This window comes from Bos grunniens, chromosome 10 (assembly GCF_055505025.1).
Source record: "Bos grunniens cultivar Pamir isolate PY7600 chromosome 10, Bosgru_T2T1.0, whole genome shotgun sequence".
Lineage (NCBI taxonomy): Eukaryota > Metazoa > Chordata > Mammalia > Artiodactyla > Bovidae > Bos > Bos grunniens.
The window spans coordinates 66,527,709-66,548,049 of record NC_141174.1 but is presented as its reverse complement, the minus strand read 5'-3'; the positions used below and the strand labels follow the sequence as shown (position 1 = coordinate 66,548,049).

The 20,341-nt window shown below is 40.0% G+C and overlaps 2 protein-coding genes across 6 annotated transcripts in view; one reads left to right on the top strand and one right to left on the bottom strand.

Annotated features, from left to right (window-relative positions):
• The window catches only part of NUSAP1 (nucleolar and spindle associated protein 1), a 30,301-nt gene extending 27,155 nt beyond the window's left edge, over positions 1 to 3,146 (top strand). For both annotated transcript variants that reach the window (XM_086321840.1, XM_086321839.1), the window contains exons 10-11: positions 1,081 to 1,189; positions 2,255 to 3,146. In XM_086321840.1, coding sequence (XP_086177966.1) covers positions 1,081 to 1,189; positions 2,255 to 2,351 — 206 coding nt within the window. In that variant the 3' untranslated portion in view covers positions 2,352 to 3,146. The remainder of the gene's footprint in view (positions 1 to 1,080; positions 1,190 to 2,254) is intronic.
• The window catches only part of NDUFAF1 (NADH:ubiquinone oxidoreductase complex assembly factor 1), a 34,483-nt gene extending 14,418 nt beyond the window's left edge, over positions 1 to 20,065 (bottom strand). Inside the window, exons 1-5 of one of the 4 annotated variants that reach the window (XM_086321845.1) lie at positions 20,024 to 20,065; positions 15,171 to 15,823; positions 11,835 to 12,020; positions 6,347 to 6,421; positions 3,573 to 5,401 (exon numbers count right to left, since the gene is read on the bottom strand). In XM_086321845.1, the coding sequence (XP_086177971.1) occupies positions 5,252 to 5,401; positions 6,347 to 6,421; positions 11,835 to 12,020; positions 15,171 to 15,746 (987 nt within the window). In that variant the 5' untranslated portion in view covers positions 15,747 to 15,823; positions 20,024 to 20,065 and the 3' untranslated portion in view covers positions 3,573 to 5,251. Of the gene's footprint in view, positions 1 to 3,572; positions 5,402 to 6,341; positions 6,422 to 11,834; positions 12,021 to 15,170; positions 15,824 to 19,959 lie in introns of those variants that run through there. The other 3 variants (XM_086321844.1, XM_086321847.1, XM_086321846.1) reach the window with 3 other exon arrangements.
• Between the last annotated feature and the right edge of the window lie 276 nt (positions 20,066 to 20,341).

Genomic DNA, 20,341 nt, shown 5'->3' with positions numbered 1-20,341 from the left:
GGGTGGCCCTACATTGCACGGCTCATAGTTCCATTCCTTACTTAGTCTTATATTTCTTCATAGCACTGCCTGATGTTACCTTACTTGACAATTATCTGCCTCTCCCATTGGAAGACAGCAAGAATTGTTGACTTCTTGGTTCACTGCTCTGTCCCTAGCACCTAGAAGAGTCCCTTGAACACACCGGGTTCTCCAAAAGTATTTGTCATGGGAGTGACTGATCACCCTAACTTCTACTGATGGTAGGAAACCTGGTTTAGAGCTTCACCTGTGCTTGTTATTTTAGATCCTAGACAAGTCACTTAATTCCTTTAATTCCTTTATGAAAGGGAAAATAAACAAGTACTACTTCGGTGGTTACTGAGAGGGTCAAATGATGCAGCAAGTGTGAAAGTCCTTTTTATAAAATGGGAAACACTGCAAATGACAGTCACTAGTACTCAGAAACAGGTCAAACCATGCCAGTAAAGTAATACATAAACATCTGGAAATTTGGTCACAATTCTAAAGCCAACAAAACAGTCCTGCTTGCTCTGTTCCAGATATACATCAATAGGTAACAATCATAATAAACTGCAAAGATGAAATACTACTTTAATATTAAACATACCTATGCAATCTTGCAATTAAACTACCTAGTTGTTATGGCTTCTTTAATGTGCTTTGTAATTGGACTCAGTATTAAGAGGTTTTTGGGTTTGTTTGTTGTTTTTTTTTTTTTAGTATTAAGATTTTTTGTGTCACTTTCCAAGGATTAAAAAGTCAAAGAGGGAATTCCTGGCGGTCCAGTGGTTACCCTGTGGGCCTGAGTTCAGTCCTAGTTGAGGAACCTAGGATCCCACAAGCCATGCAGTGTGGCCAAAAAAAAAAAATCTTTTTAAAGTAGAAGACACTTGTTTTTAGAGGAAAAGAAAGTAATGTCTACTGTGGAATATTAAACTGAAATTAATAGAATTATACTAGCAAATGTCTAAAAACAAAGTATAAATGTTGATAGCAAGCAGGTAGCCACAAATAAGAGAAAATTAAAATTATAAATACAAGAATCTTCTTAAATCTGTTTGTCTCTATCTAAACTAGGAAAACTGAAACCATGGGGACAGTCTAAAGAGAACAATTCTCTACATGAGCATGTCAACAGAGTTAGCTTCCACAAGAAAACTTATAAACAACCTCGTCTCCAGACCAGGTAAGAACATAACTATTCAGTTCTATAATTCTTTTAATTTGAAAAAGTCTGTATAAAAGCAGAGTCTTTGGGATAGAGTCACAGAAATAGTGGAGTTTAAAAAGAAGGTAGAAGTGGAATCATACACAGCACTTAAAGTACATGTGCCTAGGCGGTATCACAGTGGGTTCTTATTCAGTAGGTGTGAGATGGCACCCGCACATCTGCATTGTTTTGAAGCTCTGCAGGGGTGATTCAGAAGACCTGGATTCAGAGCACTGCTCTTACATGACCTATCTACCCAAACAATGCACCTGGATGTCCCTCCAGATATCGCTCATGTGCCCAGGGCACCTAAGTATGCAGACAGATGTAAATTCTCACACCCAGGGAAACCAGGCTTACTAGGCCTCAAGGCCCTGCACAGGGGGAAACCCCAGTATGATCCTTAGAGGCTTCTTTCTGCATGAAAACCAAGTTAATGTCAGAGTCTGTCCTGGGCTGCAGCTGGTCCTGGTTTGGTCGATTCCCTATGAGATACCCTCCTGACACAGATTTACCTATCATTTGACTGGACAGCTACCACCAAGACCTTATTATTTGCTATTAAAATCATTAACATGATTCTGAGCCTTTTTTTCCCCTCTTAATTCCTTCCCTCAAAAATCACAGTTGGCTTAAGTCAGTAGATCCTGGTTCCAATGCTAGCTAGCACTTCCGTTAGACAATGTGATTTTAAGCTTGAATTCTGACTTCCACAGATAGAGGTTTCTCACTTAAAAACAAACTAAAAAAATCTACAGGGGTTAGATTCACTCTCCAAGGTGTCTTCTGGTTCTAATTTCATGCTTAGTTTTAGAATGCTACTTTAACATAAGGAAAAAAAATATGTCTAGCCTTTTAACATAAGTGACTTATAGGTATGGTTTCCATTGCACAGACCACTGGTCAGAGTGCAGTGTCCTGTAAAAGTACATTTTACACTGGATGTCATTTTAAGTTTGGACATTATGCTAACCACAGGTGCCTTAAAGTGGTCTGTTTGGAGTTTCACCAGAGCCTAACATATAACCTGTCCTTTTGTAGGGAGGAGCAACGAAAGAAACATGAGCGGGAGCGAAAGGAAAAGAAAGAAAAGGTCCTGGGAGTTCGAAGGGGCCTCATTATAGCTGAACGCTCATAATTTAATATCCTGTAAATATTTCTTTCCTCTTAACCCTTTTTTGTAAATATTTTTGTACTGTCCTCTTAGTCAAAAGACCTTTTTCTGCTCTTAACTTTGTTCATATACTATATGTAGTGCCTGTGGCTTCTTCACATGCTATATCCCTGAAAATACATTACCTTTAAAACTCACAAACTCTTCTGAAATACTTTTTACCTAAGCCCCTATACAACTAGCTCAGTTTTCTACAAAAGACCCATCATAGATTCTTGACCTAGATTTTTAAAGTCAAGTGCCCTCTGCTGGCTCTAGTAACAGAACTTCAGTCCTCTTCTAGGTAAAAGCATTTATGGTAGCCAATTATAACACATACTTTAGTAGAAATTGAACAATAACAAGTTATGGATAGGGTAAGCTGTGAAAGGCCACCTCTTCATCCTCTAGAGAATCTAGTAATCTTACTGAAACTGTAAGCCATTTGGGTTGATAAGACAGCAGTATTTTACCTATGTGAAATGTTTCATTTAAGCTTGTGTACTTCATGTAATTGTCAATTACGTATCTCTGTATTCTTAAAACTATAGCTCATTCTAGCTTGGCTTATTTAGAAATACACAGGACCATATTGAAAGTTGGGGATTGCGGCTTTAAGGATTATTGTGCTCTGTCAAACTGATATCTTACTCCATTTATGGAAAAGACTAGAGTTGCTTAGTATCATATTCATATTTGTTGCACCTGAGTGGAGTGTCTGTGTTTTGTACGGCTTGAGATTTTCATGAATAAAATTTTTTCTCACGGTGGTAAGATTCATTCTTTGTAAATGTAATTGGTTTCCAAAATTTACTTGACCAGCCAAGACTAACAAGAGTTGACTTGTACTCTTTGTGCATCCTTTCTTGACCTCCTACTCCTAGAAGAAATGATTATGCCTTTCTTCTGTATTTTCACAGCACCTGTCAGATTCTATTAAACTTATTTTTATACACATATGAGCCCAGAGAACATGGCACAGAATATGCATACTCCTGGGTGCTCAATAAACTCAGATTTTGCCATCAAGAAGCAGAGACCAGATCAATCAAGAAATGTCTGTCAACTACCCTGCTACTGTGAAGGGAAAATGATACAACTATTTTGGAAAACAGCTTTGTAGTTTCGTTAAAAATTTAAATATACACCTATCAGATGACCCAGAAATTCTCCTAAGAAATGAAAACATATGTCAACACCAAAATGTGCAGATATTTATAGCACTTTTATTCACAGTAGCCAAAAAGTAGAGAAAAATCCAACTATCAATGGATGGATTTTAAAAAGCACTAAAAAATGAAATACTGATAAACAATGCAACGTGGATGAACATCAAAGACATTATGTGAAATGAAAAGCCAGACACAAACTTACACAGAAAGTAGATCAGTGATTATGGGGCTGAGATGGGAATGAAGAGTTTAGGTGTTTTAGTCACTAAGTCGTGTCTGACTCTTGAGACCCCATGGAGTATAGCCTGCCAGGCTCTTCTGTCCATGGGATTTCCCAGGCAAGAATACTGGAACAGGTTGCCATTTCCATCTCCAAGAGATCTTCCTGACCCAGGGATCGAACCCATGTCTCCTACGTTGCAGGCAGATTCTTTACCACCTGAGCCACCAGGGAAGCTGAAATTTCCTAAAATTAGCTGCATAAAGACTGTACAATTCTGGAGGTCCAATGGTGAAGACATCGTGCTTTCACTGCTGTGGCCCCAGCTTCAACCCCTGATTGGGGAACTATGATCCTGCAAGCTGCATAGTATGGCCCCCCCCAAAAATCATTGAATTTATACACTTAGATGAACTTTGTCATGTAAATTATACCTCCATAAAGCTGATAAAGACAAATAATTACATGAAAATATTTTAGGCCAACATGATGGAAAAGCTGTCAGCCTTGTGTATTCTTATCTTAAACTTGGCTCTTGTAGGATACTCTGGCTATATCATACAGTTTCCTATCTCCTCTAACAGGACAAGAATTGATCAGTTTAAACTTAATCAGGGTTTTGTTTCTGGCACACGCAATCTCTAATACTTAAAATGACTGGGGAAGCAGCCAAAGATCATGCATCTTTGGAGCACCAGCAATGTAGATGTTAGGGACTGCATGTTTGTGGCCACCATTCCCTCCCAATTCATATGTCGAAAATCCTAATTCCCAATGTGACTTGGTACTTGGAGGTGCACTTGGAGGCCTTTGGGAGGTAATCAGGTCATATGGGTGGAGCCCTCATGATAGGATTAATGCTATTATATGAAGAGAAAAGACTAGAACCTGTTCTCTCCATGTAAGGATACAGTAAGAAGGCAGCTGTCTACAAGCCAGGAAGCACTCAACAGACACCAGGTAGGCAGGTACCTTGATACTGGACTTCTCCGCCTCCAGAAAACTGGGAGAAATACACATGTGTTTCGTTTAAGCCACCTAGTCTATGGTGATTTGTTACAGCAGCCCTGGCAGAATAAAACAGGTATTTTTTTCCCAGTGAATTCTATACCATCTTTATCTTAATGTCTTCTACAGCAGTCTCCTCTGATAGCTAGATTAGAAAACAGAAGAAACATATACAGAACAGAATGGTAGAAGGCCATCAGCAGTCATTTCAGAGCCTCCCTGTTTTGGGAACCATCTATTAGTATAGGAACTGTTCCTAACAGGAATCATTCTAATCCAAAACAGTTGTTTACATAGTAACTCTGCATCAGTACTTGCATTCTTTAAGTTAAGGTATTGCTTAAATCCTGGTTCCTCTCAACAGCAGCATTTAGCTATGTCTTAGGGAAGACATACAAGCCACTGTTGGGACGCCATTAAAAAAAATATTTTTGTGTCACTGTGGATTCTACTACTCTCAGCAATACAGAAATACCACATGAACACTATTTAAAAAGTCTTGGATTAAGCTCTGGAGAATTCTCATAGGCAAATTCTTCTGTGTGGGCCGGATCTGTAAATACTCCAATAAAATCTATTTCCAAGAAGAATGGACCATCCACTTTATCAGCCAGGGTGAATCCAATAGATGAAATCTAAATTTAAAACAGAGAAATTGATCAAAATCTTGTATGCTGATGTTATCCCTGGAGTTTTAAAATTCTGTAATTACTATAGCTTCGTGTACATACTATCAGCCCTTAACATGTATACCATAGTACTCAACTGCTGTAGCAAATTATAAGAAGCACATGACTGCTTTTCTTTCCACATTCTACTTCTCTCTTTAAAACAGTGCCACTTAAGACTAATAAGTAAAAATGGATGTCTAATGGAGGTTCCTTGAAGCTCCCCTGAACTCTATTTTAAAGCTAAAGTAAAATGTAGGCATGCTGAAAAGATGACCACACAAATTCCTCCAAGCAAGGGGTTTGGTTCACAGGACAGTTCTGAGTCAGCATCTGTCCAGGTATAACAGGAGTATACTTAAATAGGAATTTTCATCTTTCATTTTCCAGCCCTCAAAAATGAACTGAACTAATCCTCACAGTTCTATTTCACTAAAGGTAATAAACGGTCTTTCCCTGATGCTGAGAAAGATTGAAGGTAGGAGAAGGGGACGGCTGAGGATGGACGACAGAGATGGTTGGATGGCATCGCCAACTCAATGGACATGAGGTTGAGCAAGCTCCAGGAATTGGTGATGGACAGGGAAGCCTGGCGTGCTGCAGTTCATAGGGTCGCAAAGAGTCAGACACGACCGAGCAACTGAACTGAACTGAATATATATGGTCTTCCCAGGTGGCGCTAGTGGTAAGGAACTCACCTGCCAACGCAGGCGACACAAGAGACTCAGGTTTCAACACTGCGTTGGGAAGACCCCCTGGAGAAGGTAATGGCAACCCACTCCAGCATTCTTGCCTGGGAAATCCCATGGACAGAGGAGCCTGGTGGGCTACAGACCGTGGGGTCCCAAAGAATCAGACGCAACTGAGCACACATGCAATACAGTCCTGAGTGAAAATACAGGAAAACGTTACCTTGTCGAGCAGAAGCTGGTACTGGGCATCCCGGATTCTTCCTTGGTTAGAGAAGAAAAATTTGGAGAAAGGAATCTGAAAGAAAAAAACCATTGGCTTCAACGCTGAAATGTAAGCAACTGAGGCATTTGTATAGAACTGCAATGATAAAATAATAATGCTTTAAATTTAATTCTAAAATTATCTAATGTGAAGTTACAACAAGTGGCTTAGTTGCTTGGATCACAGATGGAAAAAAATTTAATGAAATAATCTAAGAATTGCAAGAAAACAACTGTAAACCTTTGCAAGCCAGAAGTCCCAAAGGAAAAAATAAAAGAGTACAATTACAACTTTCTGATGGCAAAAAAAAAAAAAAAAAAGTATCCTAAACACAAAACTTTTACAGATAACTAAGAAAAAGATCAAACAACCCAACAGAAAAATGGAGATGGGAGAAACAGGCACATCTGTACACTGTTAGGAGGACTGCAAATTAGTCCAACTCTTAGAGAACAGCTGACAGTTGTGGCGCGCAGGATTCCAAGATGACCCCCAGATTTCCACCTCTCGGTGCACACACCTTCTGCCAGGTATTCAGACACCAATCTCAGCGCTGCTGTGAAGGGACGCCACAGAAGTCGGGTCCCAAATCAGCTGACCTTAACATAGGGAAGATGATCCTCTGCAGGTGTGCAATCACTTGAGCTCATAAAAATGCCTGGTGAAGGAGGTTAGAAGCATGAGAGGGACTCAAAGGGGGAAGTGAGGGAGATTCTCCACTGCTGGCTTTGAAGACAGAGGAGCTCAATGGCAAGGAGTGTGGGCTGCTTACAGGACCTGAGAGTGGCTTCCGGCTGACAACCAGTAAAGAGACAAGGATATCATTACAACCACAGGAACTCAATCAGGCCAACAATCAGAATGAGCTTGGAAGTGGATTCTTCCCCAGAGCCTCCAAGAAGAATACAGCCCAGCTGACACCTTGTGATATCAGCCTTAGAAGGCCCTCAACACTGAACCTGGCCATAGGCTGTCTAATCTGTGGCTTACAGAACGTGAGCTAATATGTTGTTTGAAGCTGCGAAGTCTGTGGTATTTTTAACACAGCAATAGGAAACTAACAGCAGTACCTAACAAAATTTGAAATGCTATAATTTGACCTGCCAATTTCACTTTTAGAAATCTGTATTACAGATAAACTCTGACAAACACATAAAGATGCAGCTTTTTCTAATAACAATGAGAAAAAAAGGAAACATAGAGGAATAGTTGAATAAATTATGGTGCAATCATATAACTAAATACTATTTAGTTATATGATTTCAAAAATGCAGTATTAACAGATCTACACCTGATGCTGTGGGAAGATGTCCACAATATATTATTAGTAAAAAGGAAGATATAGACAAAATCTACAGTGTAAATATCATTTGTGTTATAAAAAGCAAAATTTTTTTTTTGGCCATGCCGTGCAGCTTGTGGGATCTTAGCTCTCTGACCAGGGACTGAACCCGAGCCCTGGTAGTGAAAGCCAAGTCCTAACCACTGCACTGCCAGAGAGTTTCCCTAAAAAGAAATTATTGAAATGCCTCCAAAAAAACTAATAAATTTACTGTAGCAACTGGGAACAACCCAAGTGTCTATCAATAAAGGACTATTTCAATCAACTATTGGATACCCACATACAGAAAATACCAAACAAAATAACAAAGAATAATTACATGTAGTGATATGGAATCTTTACAGGATCTAAATTTTAAAAATATAAACCTGTACAGAAGGTGCATAAAGCATACTACTATTTTTAGTAAAAAAAAAAAAAAAAAAAATGAAGTATATGTGCCTATATATTTGCTTATTAAAAAAAACTGTAAACCTATGCAAGAAACTAATAAACACAGTTACCTATAGAGGGTGGGAGGGAAGGGTAGAAGGGAACTGAATGGGAGTGAGAATTCTTGTACATATATCTATATTATTTTGACTTTTGAATTAAAAAAAAGTGAACTAAAAAAACAAAATGTCAGATTATTAATTACCCAAAACACTTGTTGACATAAAGTGAAAGTGAAGGTCGCTTAGTCGTGTCCAAATTTTTGTGACCCCATGGACTATACAGTCCATGGAATTCTCCAGGCCAGAATGCTGGAGTGGATAGCTTTTCCCTTCTCCAGGGGATCTTCCCAACCCAGGGATTAAACCCAGGTCTCCCACCTTGCAGGTGGTTTCTTTACCAGCTGAGCCACAAGGGAAGCCCAAGAATACTGGAGTGGGTAGTCTATTCCTTCTCCAGCAGATCTTCCTGACCAGGAATCAAACTGGGGTCTCCTGCACTGCAGGTGGATTCTTTACCAACTGAGCTATGAGGGAAGCAAACAAACTCAATTCAAAGTTCATTTAATAAACCACCATTGCATAAGACCATGTAATTCAGAAAGCAAATTCAAGTGTAGTCACATCCTCATTTCACCTGTTCCCTTCATTTCTGTTAAACAAACCTGGAAGGGACACTCCCATCCCCACCCCAGTTTCTCATTTTGCATCCTGGTTTGGCACTTCAGCTGCCTCATTATTCAAAATGTATTCAAGGAGCATGTGTCACCCACCCCCCCAGCCTTTTGTCTTTCTGTCACATAATTTGACAAGATCACTGTCCACACTAAGGGAATTTTTTAGCCTGAAAAAAAATGCAGCTAAGAAGGAGCATTAAATCTGTACGATTTGCTTAAAAAAAAAAGGATAAACAATTGTTTTCTCTCTACAAATGACACTAGCGTGCATAACTTTTCCATCACTTTCCCCTGTTTTCTTTCTATAATCAGTGTAAATATTTGCACATCTCACTTCCATTTACTAAGGGAGAATTATTTATGAAGAAGTAAACAGCAATTAATAACATTTAATTTTTAAAAATCTCTTCCCCAATACTTTCCTTAATAATTTAAAGAAAGGTGTTGCAAACAACTATTATTTCCAGCCAAAGATTAGAACATGTAACTTCAGGAAAGAAAGTAATAAGTAATTGCTAATGATTAAATGGTAATGATACTAGAGAATAATTTGGCAATGTGCATCAAAGCTCTTAAAAATGTATGTATCATTTTTTTCTAGGTATTTTATTTCCAGGAAAACATCTAATAAATAACTCCGGATGTTACCTCAGAGTTTGATGTAACAGTGAAAAACTCTGAACACAATCTAAATGTACAACAATAGAGGATGGATTAAATAAATTGTGTCTATTTATATTTGTGCAGATATTAAAACTGATATAGAAATATATTTCAACAGAAAATTGTTCATAAAATTCAGTTCAGTGAAAAATATATGTTATAAAATAGCACTGGCACAATATTATTTTAGTAAAAAAAGTGTAAATAGAAAAGTTTGAAGGTACATACTAAAATAAAAATAGTATTTTATTTCTGGGTAATGGGAACACAAAATTATTTTCCTTTTCTGCATTTTCTAGACTTTCTCTAATGAAATACTTGTTTTATTTAATAATTTGTTATATGCATTACTTGCATACAAGTGTTACATATGTAGTAATTTTTGGTTATATATCTATATTAGTGTATAGATACCTATCTGTGTGTGTGCATACTCAGTTGCTCAGTCAGCCTCCGACTCTTTGTGATCCCATGGACTGTAGCCCACCAGGCTCCTCTGTCCATGGGTTTTCCCAGGCAGGAATACTGGAGTGGATTGCCATTTCCTCCTCCAGGGGATCCTCGCTACTCAAGGATCAAGGATCAAGGATCCTTGATCAAGGATCAAACCCGTCTCCTGAGTCTCCTGCATTGGCAGGTGGCTTCTTTACCACTGAGCCATGTGGGAAGCTCAGATATGTAAGTAATGCCTATTATATGCTAGGCACTGCACTGCTCTAGGTACAAGGGAAACAGCTGTGAACAATACAAAGTCCCTGCTCTCAGAATTTACAGAATTTATGTTCCAGAGGAGCAGAGTAGACCGTGACAATAAACAGACAACTGAATGAACCAATAATTGTACTTAATGGTTAGCTCTAAGGGAAAAAAACAGGATATTATTATTGTGTGAGAGGATGCAACTCTAGCTAGAGGGCAGGAAAGGCCTCTCTGAGGTGACTTTGGAGCTGAGAAGTGAATGATAAGAGAAAGCACATGAAGAGCATGCCCACAGGATATAGCATGCAACACAAAGGCTCTAACAGAAGTAAATCTGAGTCTGACACACACAAAAGGGGGCGTATGGAAGAGGGCAGGAGGAGGAGGAGAGACTGAAGATGAAGACAGGGTCTGCTACTATAGGCCCCACGGTCATGGTGAAGAGTTTGGACTGTATTCTAACAAGGAGAGATCGCTGGAGGGTTTTAACCACGCAAGCGATGTAATCTGAACTATGCTTTAGAAAGATCACTCTGGCTGTTATGTGCACAGTGGACTTTAGGAAGTAAGAGGACAAAAGAAGCTCTTGCAGTAATTCCAAGGCCTGAACTAGGGTGAGAGTGGAAGAGATAGCTAGAAATAGACGTATTTTGGAAGGAGACGTGAAAGAAGTCGTTAACAGACTGGATGTGGGTTGCGGTGAAAGGAATCCAGGATGGCTGTTAGGTTTAAGTATGAGTAAAATGGAGACTTTCTTCTGGATTTATAGATTAAAAACCTTCATAGACAGAAGAAAGGAATGCACACTTGGTTTTGTCCTCATTCCCTGAATCTCCATTTATTTTCCTTCGCGTTAACATTTTTTACCTTCTAAAAGTTTCTTCTCCCTACAAAATATGACTGTCTTACAGTACCATGAAATAAATAGAATAAAAATGTTGATAACATAAAGTATGAAGTATTTATTCCCCTTAAGGGAGCCTTTCTACTCAACTAGGGACACTAGCGAGGTACAGTTGCCTGGAAGAGATGATATGGCAGGAACTTAAAAAGAATCACCTATAGTACCTGTGCACAGGGCGGAGATACACTTATGACTCTGCATGGACCTGGCCACACCCTTACCAAAAGTATTTACTGGAGGACTTCCCTGGTGGTATGGTGGATAGGAATCATCTACCAATACAGGAGACACGGGTTTGATCCCTGGTCTGGGAAGATTCCACATGCTGTGGAACAACTAAGCCCACGCGTCACAACTACTAAGCCCGAGAGCTACAAGTACTGAACCCGCACACTCTAAGGCATATGTTCTGCAACAAGAGAAGCCACCACAGTGAGAAGCCCATGCACTACAATGAAAAGTAGTCCTTGCTCAGTGCAGCTAGGGAAAGCCCACACAGCAACGAAGACTCAGCGCAACCAAAAATAAATAATTTTTTAAAACTATTTACTGATTAGTAAGCAAACATTTATATTAATGAAAGAAAAAAATAAATTATGTAAATCTTGCCTTTAGGTCCTCTTCCTTCTTTCCCTTCCCATAGTCCAAGAGGAATTAATAAGAAAACTACAATGTAACCATGACCAAAAGACCTCATTTTCATACAAGAAAAGACTTGTGCTGTTGTTACCTTGACCTCCTGCCAGTAGGGCCCCCCACGGGTGAACATGAAGTAACTGTACATCTGATCCTTCTTCTGGATTATATCTGTGTCCTCCCTGATATTCACCATCCAAGGTCGACCATCTCCACGGACACGGAGATACAGAGTGTTGAACTGGGACCAATCGTAAGATCTCTTCATTTCAAAAGGGCCCTAAGGTACAGAAAAGAATGTTAATTTCACCTCATTTCCCACTATTAGCAAAATGTGAGTCACCATCACCTTTTACAGCATCAAAGGGATCAACAAGCCATTTTTCTGCCTTTTTCTGCTTTCTACCACTTTATGAAGGCAGATAAATCTGATGATTCTTATTCTAGCATAAAATGCTGACCTAGTTAAATGTTTCTAAGTTAATGTTCAAGGCATGATTTGCACAGGACAATGTTTACATGGGATAGACACTTGTGTCACTGAACAGAAATGAATCACTGCATGTATTTTCTTTCCCTGGGTCTAGAGAGCAATGGCTTCTGAGTGGGCCATTTTACTGAAACTGCCTTCCCTTAAATCAGAAAACTATGAAACACCTCAAGTTGTGTTTTTGTTTTTGGCCACGTAGCATGAGGGATCTTAGTTCACTGACTAGGGATCGGAACCTGTGCCGCTGCAGTAGAAGCACAGAGTCCTAATCACTGGACTGCCAGGGAATTCTAGACCTCAATTTTTAAAACCAATATTATTTTAACAGCTACCATCCATTGAAAATATACATTAACCACTTGGCATGCATAATTGGATCTTTACAATAGCCCTATGAGATAGGAACTATCATTATTCTCCATTTTATAGATGAATAAACTGAGCACTCAACTCATAACGGGTAGGTCCAGTGCTGTTTAACTCCAAAATCTATGTTCTTAAAAACTACCTAAATGGTCTCTCTTTGAAAGCAGAATGTAGTATTAGTTTCCAAAGGTGTTTGTTACTTCAGAGCTTATCTGATTTCAATAATACCAATGCTCAGATATGAACTCTTACTTACTAGCCAAACAATTTTGGACAAACTACAGAATCTCCCCAAGCCTGTTTCCTCATCTATAAAAGTGAGATGGCTATACCTTACTAACATTGATGTCGGGAATAAAAGGGATAATGTATATAAAGTAATTAGCACGAAAACTGGCAGGGTACACTTACCAATGTTATCAACTATTTTCATTATTCCACAGCTTATCACAGAATTATTTTCTACTGTGGACTGACCAAATCCATTCCGTGGATTTTCAAGGCCTGATAAAATCTTCTATGCAACTTTGTTACTGCTGAAAGAACACTTTCCTTTCTTTTTCATGATTTATCTTGAGAGGGGGCCCAATACTATTCTCACCATTTGCTTTTCTCCTTAAAGCACCATAACCAAGCAAACAACCAGTGGTTGTGGCCACTGCCAGGCACGGGAGCCTGGCCAGAGCAGCCCTGAAACAACAGCTCATCAGCAAATTTACAGAAAGCAATAGGCTGGTGGTGAGACAAAGGAGCTGACCTAAGCAGCTTTGGAAAAGGGTGTTCTGACTGGAAACCAGAAGGCTAAAGACAAAGAATACTATACATAAGCAGTGTATGCTAGTTGGTGAAGACGATTCTCACAGGGTTATGGGTTATAAATTTTGAAATGGCTTTTCATGTAGGGTTGAATTAATAAGTAAATGTATGGTAAATGGTGGGAGACAGGTTTCACACCATTACAGACGGAAGTTATCAACACACAACAGGGAGGAGGCTAGAGTAAATCATGTAGTACCGGATTAGAGTCAAAGCATTAGTATGAACTCATACTTAGCTTAGTATATATAAATAATTACAGACGTGTTTCCACAAGTTGATATGAAAATATATATTTCCTAGCTGTGTCCACCGAGAGGTCCTAAATATACTGTCAATACAGATCTTGGTTTCTAATACCAGTAAAAAAAAAAAAAAATGAGGGCTTCTTTGAGAAATGGCTGATTCTAGGGTTGGAACAGAGAAAAATACAAAATGAGCTATGGTATCTTATAGTGCCAAAAAGTGCTCAAAAAAACAAAAGGGTGGTGGCAAGTCAAAGGGACAGGTATAATCTGAAAGAACTCCCAGTGGCCAAAGCTGGAACAATCTGAACAACAAAATAAATAACATGGTATTGGATCATAACCCAAAGTGTAAGTCCATTCTAAATGACTGAATAAACAAATAAATGTGGGAGAAGAAAAAAACCTTCCTTTGTGAAAAACTGAAATCTCAAGTAATTTATGAAAATACTACCCCTTCCAGGATATAGAACTTAATCCCATACTCTACCCCATGCCTTGAATGTAGGGTACACTTAGTGACTTGTTTCCAAAGAACAGAATATGAAAAGAGGCGGGGCTGGGGGGGTGAGTACTTAACAATGGAGTAACCTAGCAAACACTACCCTGACCAGGTGACCAACATTAACACATCAGTGATGAGTCAGGTTGCTAGCATATACCCCTGATATGATGGGAAGTGTACTTCAACTCTGTGCTGCTGCTAAGTCGCTTCAGTCGTGTCCGACTCTGTGCAACCCCATAGATGGCAGCCCACCAGGCTCCTCCGTCCCTGGGATTCTCCAGGCAAGAACACTGGAGTGGGTTGCCATTTCCTTCTCCAATGCATGAAAGTGAAAAGTGAAAGTGAAGTCGCTCAGTCGTGTCCGACTCTTAGCCACCCCATGGACTGCAACCTACCAGGCTCCTCTGTCCATGGGATTCTCCAGGCAAGAGTACTGGAGTGGGGTGCCACTGCCTTCTCTAACTCTATGCTATTTTTCCTAAAACCTAGAACCTCAGTCTAACCAGGGGGTAAAAAAATCAAAAAATCCCAAATTGACGATCATTCTACAAAATACCTGACCAGTATTTCTCAAATCCTCAAGAAAAATAAGGAAAGACTAAGAAACTGTCACAGAAATAGTTTTCTTGAAAAAAAAATCCACAGGCTGGCCCTACTTCCCACTCTAAGGAACACCAAGCCATAAGAGGGTCTGTGGGCTATGTCAAAGGAGATGCAAACCTCCCTAGATTATCGTTTAAATGTCGACCCTCCTCAGGGCTCCTCAAACATAAGTATGCCTCATCCTGGCTGATAATGATGTCCAGAAACATGTAGCCTCTCTTCAGGAACCACTTTCCCCTCGTGCTTATGAAACTACACTTGTGCCCAATAGTTATTTAACCCCACACACAAGATGAGACGTCAGGTATTTTCATTTACAGAAATAAAAGTTGTCTGCTACAGCTCGTGCTACAATGAAGTCCACCCCAGTTCACCAGAAAACCGCAGCACCTGAATTTCACGTACCCTTGGAATCTTGGATACCATAGCACAGTACCCACTTCGGCCACTTTCCCCATCCTGGGGCGCCTCGGAGCTCAGAGTTCCATACAGCAGCGCACTTTGGTTATTCTTGCCCATTTTCAGGAACACTTCACTTCTGCCACCAATCACTTTATCAGAAGTTACTGTCCACTTATCCAAATCTTCTTTGCTACGGAATTGCCAGACAACCTTGGCTTGTTCCATCAAGACCTCATGCAGAGGGCGGCCTTCAGGCCCTATCCAATATTTCACAATATCATCCTTCAAACGCCTAAAATGGTCCTTCATTTCTTCTTTAATTGCTTTATCAAAACTAATTTCAGGCTTGTCCTCAGGAGAAGTTATTTCCAAAGCAACTTCTCTCTGGTGATGTTCTTCCAAATTCCCTTTAGTCTTCCTCTGAGAAGAGGCTTTGCCAGGAGCAGCCACTGGTTTCTGAAAACTACTGGAACAATAGTCTGCAAAGCGAGTCCCCAAAAATGGAAAAGAGGCAACTCTTGGCTTCGGGCATTTTCTGAGAATATAAGTGCCATTCAACAATTTATGAACCAAAGCCATGATAAAAAAAAAATTAAAACGTAAATTTTTCCCAGGGCTACCAAGGAAAGAAGCTTCAGCAAATAGCCCAATTCCACCTGTAATAAAAGATACAGTGAAGAGTTACTAGTGTACCAATGAATACATCATAATTTCAAATTCAACATGGATCTTGTACTGTGAAATTCATTAAGTTATTTTCTAATTCTATAAATATTTACTATGAGCAGAAAAAAGTTTACACTGTATATAATGTATCCCACTGCTTTGTGAAAATAGGCCAAGATGAACAGAAACACAACCTCCTTCATGGAGTTAATGATCATCCCCAAAATAATTCAAGAGTGTGCTTCAAAAGGTAGTGTCAACTTTAAAGTAAATTTTTATGCTACATTTTAAAATAAATAATTGGTTCCTAAAATAAAATATTCAACTAATTCACTCCAAGATTGAGGCTAACTGACATTTTAGCACTTCTTCTATAAAAAGAACAGATTACAGTTTGCATGTGGAGTCAGAAGACTGCACAGCTAGAACTGTTTACCCTCAAAGCAAAAACCCTCAAAGAAGCTGATCTTCCGAGGCCTTCATTTCCTTGGGGGAAAGGCTGGGATAACACCTCCCCTACCTACCTTAAGGGATTCTTCTGTTGCTCACATGGATTGATGGCTATAATAGGGTTCTCTGATCCAGTTAAGTCTGACAAGATCCCCAAGATTCTTCACGTCTAATAAGCTACTAGGTCCAAGGCCCATACTTTGAGTAACAAGGTTTTGACTATCAGTCACTACTTGAGGTCCTCAAAGATAGAACCTAAACCATAGTAGCAATACCACCATTACATTTAAATGCCGTTCTTAATATTTCCAAACCACCCTGACAAATATTATCTCATTTAATCCACATAAGCCTCCTGTAAGACAGTCAGGTAGATATTTCCTTTCAGAAGGAAATAGACACCAACAGGTGAAGTAACCTGCCCAAGATTACAATGCTAATCAGTATGGAAGCAAGCACTAGAACCCTGGCCTTAAATGTTCCCATTTGACACTGCTGGCTCTCTGTATGTAAAACATTAGTAATATAACTTCTATGTCTCTGCTGAAGTAACAACTTTGCTCTTGCAAAAACATTTAATGATTGCTGGCAGGCAGTGCTGCAAGAACCAGGAAAGCTAAATAGGAAGGCTACCAATCCCCTCTCCTACTTATTCCAGCTACCCTGAAAATGAAATAAAATATGCAATGCTAATTTCGTCATCTTTCTCTCACCAGAGAGAAGAGACAAAAACAAAAAATCACCCACTAGTAAGAATACAGTACTGAGAAACAGGATGGAATGCTGAGAACTTTAGAAGCTTCAAAAATGCCCCAAATCCAACAACTCAGCTCACCTGCCTCAGTTGCTTAAGAGTCTACATCAAAATGGCACCCAGACCCCTCTATCTACAACACAGGACTGGTCATCTTTCTAGACTGCCCTTCCTCCCTCACTCCCTACATCAGGCGGCTCATGACCGCATGTCTCCTAAGTCACTGCATTCCAGACGTGCACCCCTACCTCCAATCTACTCCACTACTCTCAGCATCTACAGAGGGCCTAAAACACAAATTGATTTTTTATCTTCTCAGCCTAACACTCTTTAGAGGCTCTCATGGTCTTCGGAATAAAACTCAACTTTCTCCACAGGGTCTGTGAGACTCCTCCAGATCTAGCCTCTGCTCATCTCTCCAATATTCCCTCTAATCACACCCTACTCTGCGCTAATCACAGAGAACACCTGTGTTCCAGAAACTGCCACCCAGCACTCCCTGTCTGGTCATCGTGTCTTAGCAGATTGCTGCTCCTAGGCCAGAAATGCCCTCTACTGATTTCTGCTGGCTAATTTATCCTTTGAGACTCAGCTCAGACATCCATTACCTTCTCAAAGAACCTTTAATTACTCAACTCCACCAAGACCTTTTGATGTGGTCTCACTACATACTAGGCTTAAGCTTTCCCCCGCTACCATTTATTGCCAGTTCCCTTCTCAGTCTCCCTGCCAGACTAGATCTTCACTGCAGTACTTTCAACTCCCAGGATGGTGCCAGACATGCGGCAGGCTTCTAATATTTGTCAAACAAATAATATGTCCGCATTTATCCACCAACACCGCCACTAGTGTCTTGGTTCAGGGTTTTAGTGATTCTTCCCAGAACTATTGAAATTCCCCTAACAAAGGGCTTCTTGGGCTTCCCTGGTGTTCCAGTGGTTAAGAACTCGCCTTGCAATGCAAAGCACACCAGTTCGATACCTGGTCCAGGAAGATCCCACATGCAGCAAGGCAGTTAAGCCCCTACACCACAACTACTGAGCCCACATGAGGCAACTACTGAAGCCCTCTTGCCTAGAGCTCATACTCTGCCACAGGAGAAGACACCACAATGAGAAGCCCACACACCACAACAAAGAGTAGCCCTGGCTCGCCACAACTAGAGAAAGCCCACACACAGCAACGAAGACCCACCACATCCAAAAAATAGATAAAAATTTTTTTTAAAAAAGGGGGGAGAGGCTTCTCAAACTTTAAAGTGCCTTGAATTTTATGGGAATTTTGTTAAAATGCAGATCCTGATTTAGTGGGCACAGGATGGGGCCTGATATTCTATATTTCTAACAAGTCCCCAGGTGATTGTTGGTGCAGAGAACGCCTTTTAGGATTTAGTAAAAGTCCTAACTCATCTCTCTGACTCTGACCTCCTCCTCCTCTCCCAATCCAACCTTTGACTGGCAACAAAGGGAATTTTTCTAAATATGATGGCACTCCCCTTATTCAGCAATTCTGTCCAGAAATTTAAACTCCTAAAATGGTACACAAGGCCCTTCAAAATGCACCCAATTCCTTGGTCTCACTTCTCACTTTCATGGGCAATACCCTCAGCTCTTAACTACAATCATGTCTGATGCACAAAAAACACATCGCTCAAAAATGACAAAAGTGACCAAACATTCTACTATCCTGGCTAATACAACTGACTGCCATACCTGACCAGTCACAGCATTAGCCTCACTCTAGATACATAAGCTTCTTTCCTAATCATAGAATTACTTCCATCTCTCGACTACTTTCCCTCAAATCATATAACAGAAACTTAAGTCCAACAATAAGTCCCTTCTAACACCCTTTACATGAGATGCCCCATGGCTTTATGTATTCTCTTCCACTACAGTAAGCCCAACTTGTTCAGCTATAAACATGTTCCTGGTGGCTTCTGAATGGAGGGCACTGACATTGCTCTTCCTCCGTATTCTCTTGAGAACCTGTGCTTACATCTCACAGCCCTTACATACTGTTAGAATCTTGCTTTTATCTGTCTACCTAAATAGCCTGGCTTTAATCTTGGACTATGGCTTGAACATTAACTGATCCTCACATGTCTGCTAAAATAAATGAACATCTTGTAAATGGTATGTTTTCACATGGACAAAAAATACAAGGGAACCAGGAGAAATAACCACAGTTGATCTCACGTCCTGGAATCACAGGTAATATCTAAATTTCCCTGACTTCTTTGAATGATTTTTAACCTCTACATATACAGAAATTTGGGAAATAAATGATAAGCCTTTAAAATGGAATCTGTACAATCTTAAACATGAATTCTCATGAATACCATGTTTAGGTTACACTAGTGAGTGGCAAATGAGGAGTATATACAAAAAATGCATATACACTAACATTACAAGTATTAAAATGTATGGACAAAAAAGATTTAGGGGTGAAAAAGACTTAGAGTAGTGTTAACGACAATGGGACTATAAGTAATATTATTCACTATTTTCCAACCCATCAATAGTGTTACTACTTCTCTAATAATATAACTTTAATTGTAAGTGTGTTGTTTCATTCTATTACCGATAAACATAAAGTCAAAATCATTAACTGGATGATCTCCAGCCGAAGTTGCTGAGTTTTCCTGACAATGTAACCTAAGCGGCTAAAAGAGAGCAGTGTTAGTGAAGTTTGATACCCAAAGCTTACGATATGCCAGAAACCGTTCTGAGTGCATTGATATTTTCACAACAACGATGAGAAAGGTACTATTATTATTCCGATTGCAAAGACAAACAAATGGAGGTTCCAAAATTAAATCACCCGAGGTCATACAACTAGTAAGTGGCAAAACTAACCCCAGAGTCCCAGTGTTTAGTCAGGGAGCGATCGTGACCGTGCCACAGCCCCCTTACCCCTCACCTGCTAGGACCGTGTCACCCTCACAAGCTCCCGACACGCCAACTCCAAGCAGGCGCTCACTTGCCTCCCCAGTCGGCGCCTCAGCGTGACTTCCGCTCGACTCCCCGCTTTTCCAGACCGGGTACTCCACTTTTCCTGTGCGGGGCCATCTGTTTTTCCAGTCCGGAGTAAAACCAGGCCTGATGACTCTAGAGTTCCGGTTGAGTGCAGATGGGAGGAAAGAGTAATAATCTCAGACCTCTATAAACTGAGGGGGTTTTTTTGGTCGGCTAGATTCCCAAAGGCTTCCCCATCCCGATCCCCAACCGCCAGATTTTTTCTGCCTTGTGTGAGAAAGTGGGGAGAATTTAGAGAAGCTTTTCGCCTCTCCTTCCGGCATCCC